At 42.2% G+C, this 7,247-nt stretch overlaps 1 protein-coding gene across 1 annotated transcript; it reads right to left on the bottom strand.

Moving 5' to 3' along the window:
• Positions 1-1,237: 1,237 nt before the first annotated feature.
• On the bottom strand, positions 1,238-5,870 carry LOC111956528 (inositol monophosphatase 3). Its single transcript, XM_023976998.2, has 3 exons — positions 5,755-5,870; positions 4,971-5,132; positions 1,238-2,625 (listed from the first exon to the last, which is right to left on the bottom strand). Exons 1-3 carry the CDS (start codon positions 5,822-5,824, stop codon positions 2,354-2,356), a joined length of 504 nt encoding a protein of 167 aa, XP_023832766.1. The 5' UTR covers positions 5,825-5,870; the 3' UTR covers positions 1,238-2,353.
• Between the last annotated feature and the right edge of the window lie 1,377 nt (positions 5,871-7,247).

Genomic DNA, 7,247 nt, shown 5'->3' on the forward strand with positions numbered 1-7,247 from the left:
ACTTTTATCTGAATCCTGAGTTGAATAGAAACAATAGCYGGTTACATTCCATTTACTCTGTTAAACCTACCCTTTCAAATGACATCRATGAATCTATTTTGTTTTTAARTGGAGATCTCTCAAATCCTTTGCGCGATAGCACATTGGTAATAGTCAGACAGTGGCATATACTGTATCAAAGCTAAGCAGGGCTTAGTTAAAACCCTGGATGGGAGACCAACAGGATTGCTGTAGATCAGGGCTGTCAAACTCATTCCACGGAGGGCCGAGTGTCTGCGGGTTTTAGTTTTTTCCTTTCAATTAAAACCTAGATAACCAGGTGAGGGGAGTTCCTTACTAATTAGTGACCTTAATTMATTAATCAGGTACAAGGGTGGAGCAAAAACCCACAGACACTCGGGCCCTCCGTGGAATGAGTTTGACACGTGCTGTAGATAGATCAATTCTCCAGAGGGAGGTTTTGCCCAGCCTTTAGTTGTTTTTTTTGATAGTGGATATAATGTTGAAGATCTGACRTTGTTTCAAACGTACAAAWTTGTCTGTTGAAAACTGGTAACCACGATGACATTATCCTGTGGTTGACATTTCACCCGCAAAACAACACTGAAACATTGGTTCAACCAGTTTGTGCCCAGTGGGTAGTCTGTGCCTCATAAGTCAGGGGTGCTGGAAGGTAGGACTTGGCTGGTGGATAACTGTTTGGGTCACTCAGGATTTTAGTTGTACCGTGGTACGTCGTGCCTTTGTGTGCCTATAGCGGGTCATGATGACACCTGTTACTTGAATACAGAGTTCAATCTCCGACAACAAATCGATGTCAAACAATAGATGGACTCCAGTACACTCAAGAAAACTCAGCTAAACCAATTTCGTCCCGCCGAACAGAATGGCCATGCAAATGTCTCCCTCTTCTGGTAAAATATACGTTGTACTGTATTTTGGACTTTTTGAATCTACCTTCATGGGTTATGTACAGTGAACAGACTTGATCTTTTAGGATTCCACCTTACTTCGAGTGGAACTATGAAAGACCTGGTTGGAGCATTCTGCTTATTATTTTGTTGTAATCTCTTCAAAGATACATTATCTTTTGAAAACATGACAAGTGCTTATAGAAACGGGTTAAATTAATGGATAGGGACAGCTTTGAACCTGTAATTCTCAACAGTGCAACATACGTCAAACAGAAATGAAAGGATCTAGATCACGTATGAAGCAGTCATAACCCAGTCACTGATGTCATGCACACCACCATTTAATTTAAAACACAAGAGGGGAGTTTGAGAGACACAGCTACATTACAGCTATATGCACAGGCTTAGCAATCACATCCAGTTCAGACACACAACATATGCACATACTGCACAAAAATAGTCCTTTCGAGAAAGCACAGTTGGACAATACAGTTAGTATTCACAGTGTTAGCGAAGGGATATCCATGTATGAATGGTCTATTCTGAATGTCAAGATACAGTAGGGGGGTTCTGTTGACAATCTAAATCATTACCAAAGATCTCCAATATATTGTTGCTAAATTAGCATGTTTAGCTAATAAGTATTTCCACTTAACATACCTACAAAAGCATGGTTTCTAGTAGACTAGACTTTCTTACAAATGCATTGACTAAATAAGCCACATATGGATTTAACACACTGTATAGCCTTTTTCCAAAAGGTGGAGGCGAAGGAGACTGCGATACAAAGTGAACTCTGACGATATTCATGAAAAAATAAGTAAACTGTACCTTCACATGCATACAGAACAATCAAATGAATGTGAATCTGAAGGAAGTACCATGCATTAAAGGACAAATCCACTCAAACAATCTTTTAGTATTTTTTCCATTAGTCCACTGTACAATCCCRAAATGTCTTGCATGTCAGCAGTTAAGTTTTCCAAGATGTAGGATTTTCACGTTGGGACAGTATCAAGCGGACTACTTAGAAAAATAAAGAAAATGTTTGTTTTTTTAAAAGGAAAGATCCACTCAAACTACCATTTCAATAATCAAACTCGATTCGCATTGCAGCAGCCAAAACCCCGCAGGTGTTAAACTATAGTTAAACAATTTATCCCCTCAAACGGTTAACCTATCTAGCATAACAAACATTAAAAAATGGTGAAAGGAGTTTGAAGGAAACTGGCGGGCTTTGTAATATATTGCATTATTGTCTTGTCCCAGATCGTGTTGTCCTCTCATCTGTGCTTGTTAGGTCTTCAAGGCTTATGGTCGGTCATCTTGTCCATTTGTCTCTGATCATCTGTGTGTGTGTGTGTGTGTGTGTGTGTGTGCGCGTGTGTGTGTATATATGGCTGTGTGTGTGTGTAAATATCTGTGTGTGTGTGTGTTCCTCAGTGTTTGTCAGAGGAGTCCCATGCCGGCAATTTGGCCACCAGGTCTTGGTGGTCCACCTTGACGCTGGCCAGCAGACCCTCCCTGTTGCCCGCGGCCCCCGAGTAGTCTATCTCCTCGCCCTTCAGCGTAGTCATGTGACCTCCTAGGGCCGTAAGCAGGGCGTTGCCGGCGCAGATGTCCCACTTCTTGATGAAGGTGACGTGGATGTACACGTCAGCCTTCTCAATGTCCTCATCAAGGGGGTCCAGCAGAGCCAACACCTTATAGCCTGGGATCAATGGAAAATACAACAGCAATAACTGCAAACCATAGTAATAATGAGCTATATAAACACAGCAAAAAAAGAAACAGCCCTTTTTCAGGACCTTGTCTTTCAAAGATAATTCGTAAAAATCCAAATAACTTCACAGATCTTCATCGTAAAGGGTTTAAACACTGTTTCCCATGCTTGTTCGATGGACCATAAACAATTAATGAACATGCAACTGGAATGGTCGTTAAGTCTAACAGCTTACAGACGGTGGGCAATTAAGGTCAGTGGCAGACCACGTGTGGCAGACCACGTGTAACAACACCTGTACAAGATCGGTACATCTGAACATCACACCTGCGGGACAGGTACAGGATGGCAACAACTGCCCGAGTTACACCAGGAACCTCCATCAGTGCTCAGACTGTCCGCAATAGGCTGAGAGAGGCTGTACTGGGGGCTTGTAGGCCTGTTGTAAGGCAGGTCCTCACCAGACATCACCGGCAACAACATCGCCTACGGGCACAAACCCACYGTCGTTGGACCAGACAGGACTGGCAAAAAGTGCGCTTCACTGACGAGTCGCTGTTTTGTCTCACATGGGGTGATGGTCGGATTTGCGTTTATCATCGAAGGAATGAGCGTTACACCAARGCCTGTACTCTGGWGCGGGATCGATGTGGAGGGTCCGTCGTGGTCTGGGTCGGTGTGTCATAGCATCACCGGACTGAGATTGCCTGCAATGACAACAATCTCAACGCTGTGCGTTACAGGGAAGACATCCTCTTCCCTCGTGTGGTACCCTTCCTGCAGACTCATCCTGACATGACCCTCCAGCATGACAATGCCACCAGCCATAATGCTCGTTCTGTGCGTGATTTCCTGCAAGACAGGAATGTCAGTGTTCTGCCATGGCCAGCGAAGAGCCCGGATCTCAATCCCATTGAGCACGCCTGGGACCTGTTGGATCGGAGGGTGATTCCCACCAGAAATGTCCAGGAACTTGCAGATTCCTTGGGSTAACATCTCACAACAAGAACTGGCAAATCTGGTGCAGTCCATGAGGAGATGCACTGCAGTACTTAATGCAGCTGGTGGCCACACCAGATACTGACCGTTACTTTTGATTTTGACCCCCCCACCCCTTTGTTCAGGGACACATTATTCAATTTTTGTTAGTCACATGTCTGTGGAACTTATTCAGTTTATGTCTCAGTTGTTGAATCTTATGTTCATACAAATATTTACACATGTTAAGTTTGCTGAAAATAAATGCAGTTGACAGTGACATTTCTTTTTTTGCTGAGTTTACATACCTGAAGTCATTTTATTCCAAAATTACATAACACTTGAAACCAATGTTCCCTCAAACTTTTTGCGAGTAAGTAGCAAATTCTTGGTCTTGTGAGTAGAATTTTGTGCAACTTCTGGAACGCGTTTACAGTGAACACTAAGTTTTAGACAGTAGCCAATAGGCTATTGCGGCTATCTGAGCATAATGTAGGCCAACCAACAAAACCAATTGAGCAAATCAGATAACACTTTTCAATGGAAATACATTTTAAATGTACATGATATAGCCTACAGTAGCCTATATGTGGTGTTCAATGCAGGCCTACATTGCATGAGACTTTTAAACACGATTTTACATTAATTCATGTTTTCTTTTACTTGGTCTAATACCATGGGCCAAATAGATGACAAAATTGCATGGTACTGTGTTGCAAGAAACCCCTTTAACAAAATACAATTATTATTACCATATAGAGAATTAGACAATGTAGACTACCCCTCCGCCTATTGGCTTATTTGCATATTCAAGCCGGTCTCAAAATACAACACTGCCCCTTTAATTAAGCTTGACTGGCTTTTCAAAAAGACCGCTTGAAATGTAGCCTACATGTTTTGTGCTCTTGTAGGAAGCAGTAACTCCCCATTGCTGACCTATACTGATCTGTAACAGGGCTAATAACTCACTAACTAGCAAAGAATATCAACAAATGTTGGATCTGCCTATAACAAAATCAGACTCAATCTTGCAAAGTTAGATTTGTTTTGGTTTGTTGCATTGAAAAGGGGCTGATATAATGCCGATATGATCACAGAAAAAACGTTGATCCATATAGTGCAAATGAATGGGGTGAACTCAGTGAAGTTKMATGTCTTTCGTCTGCGCGGCAGYCCTGGAGGAGGTGCGCGGTCGCACACAACTTAAGAGGGAACATTGCATGAAACTAACATCCGCAGAAATACGTATGCCTCTCAAAATGTTAAGTAATGACTAATCATAGGTTGCATCCAATCATAGGCGATAGACTACTACCATAACAAATGTGGGTGAACGCTTACACACAGCGCCGTACCTGCGCCCCCTGCTGGGAGAATAACTGTAGTGTTGCCGAAGGCCTCCTCGATGAARCCCTTCACCTTCCCGGCGTGCGACCGGGACACGATGACCTTGGGGGGGTTCATGTTGTAGGTGGTGCGAGGCTTCATGTTAGACCCATGACCAACCAAGGCCCAAGCTGTGGACAGGAACATATGCTTTAAATAGCTGAAGATGGACTTTTAGTTCTACACCAACAGGACTGGTTACAGTTATGTAATATAGAATGCAAGAAACAGATATAACTGTCAGGAAAGAAACGCCTGTGGGTAGAGGCTAGGCCATGACTTATTTCGGCTGTGACAATAAAGATGAATTGAAATAATTTTCTTTGGGCATGGACTGGACACTGCAAGTCAACACAAACCCACACTCTCCTGACAGTGGGTTGGCACATCCACCGTCTCGCCATTCAATGGACCCAATGCAGCCGTTCACAATCCCCAATGAAGCCACCTTATAGTGAGCTCCCCTCCCGGGTGAATTCTCAAAGGAGTGACTTAGCCCCTGCTGTCACCAGTCCACTGACTGGTATATCTTACAGTAGAACAGTGTTGCTCTGTCCTGAAGCCAAATTATGTCTCTCCCCCTTCTCTCCAAAGCTTGAACTCGTTCACTCCCCTAACAGATTTAAAAGCATTAGATTGGTGTAGAAAATATGGTGAGCATTTTGTCTACTCAAAAAATCCCATGCTTTAAACCATTGAGGGAGTGTCACACGTACACACCGTGTATACAATCGGTGACAGTGAAAAACMCACCTGTGTATCCTGTGAAAGGTTTGTGGATCACGCCTATGACAGGTTTCCCGTCCACGGCCACACACACCATGGTCGTGACATACTTGAGCAGGTTCTCTGACAATAGGAGAAAGAAAACAATGGGCTCATTGAAACAGGATACAGCTTAGGAAACAGGACACTGCTAAGACAACTACTCTGTAGCTGAGTATAGGTAGCCCCCACCGTCTCATTTCAATCACCCACACAAAGAGGAGTGGAGCTCAAACTTAAGCTGTGTCTAAATAGTATTATTTATTTTAATCCATCTTGTCTTACAGTATATATCTGTCCTAAAGTACATTGCCTTCAGAAAGTATTCACACCCCTAGAATTTTTCCACATTTTGTTGTGTTACAAAGTGGGATTAAAATAGATTTGTCATTTTCTGTCAACGATCTACACAAACACGAATATATCCCATGGGGCTCAGTTGTTAGAGCATGACTCCTGCAACTCCAGGGTTGTGKGTTCGATTCCCACGGGGGACCAGTATGGACAGAAAGTATGAAGATGTATGCACTCTACTGTAAGTAGCGCTGGATAAGAGCGTCTGCTACGTGACTAAAATCTAAATGTATCTTGATTAGATAAGTATTCAACCCTCTGAGACAATACATGTTGCGATTACAGCTGTAAGTCTAAGGGCTTTGCACACCTGGATTGTACAATATTTGCTGATTATTCTTTAAATTCGTCAAGCTCTGACAAATTGGTTGTTGATCATTGCTAGACAGCCATTTTCATTTTCAAGTCTTGCCATAGATTTTCAAGCCAATTTAAGTCTAAACTTTAACTAGGCCACTCAGGAACATTCCATGTTGTGTTGGTAAGTAACTCCAGTGTATATTTGGCCTTATGTTTTAGGTTATTGTACTGCTGAAAGGTGAATGTGTCTTCCAGTGTCTGTTGGAATGCAGATAACAGGTTTTCTAGTATTTTGCCTGTGCTTAAATCTATTCCATTTATTTTTATCCCAAAAACGCCATAGTCCTTGCCAATAAAAAGCATACCCATAACATGATGCAGCCACCACCATACTTGAAAATATGAAGAGTGGTACTCCGTGATGGTGTTGGACTTGCCCCAAACATAACATTTGTATTCAGGACAAAAAAGTTAACATTTTTTGCCACATTTTTTACAGTATTACTTTAGTGCCTTATTTCAAACAGGACGCATGTTTTTGAATAGTTTAATTCTGTACAGACTTCCTTCTTTTCACTGTCATTTAGGTTAGTATTTTGGATCTATGTTAATGTTGTTGATCCATCCTCAGTTCTCCAATCACAGCCGTTAAACTTAACTGTTTTAAAGTCACCATTGGCCTCATGGTGAAATTCATGAGCAGTTTCCTTCCTCTCTGGCAACTGAGTTAGGAAGGACATCTGTATCTTTGTAGTGACTGGGTGTATTGATACACCATCCAAAGTGTAATTAATAACTTCACCATGCTCAAAGGGATATTCAATGTC

The sequence above is a fragment of the Salvelinus sp. IW2-2015 genome, linkage group LG32, assembly GCF_002910315.2.
Source record: "Salvelinus sp. IW2-2015 linkage group LG32, ASM291031v2, whole genome shotgun sequence".
NCBI classification, from domain to species: domain Eukaryota; kingdom Metazoa; phylum Chordata; class Actinopteri; order Salmoniformes; family Salmonidae; genus Salvelinus; species Salvelinus sp. IW2-2015.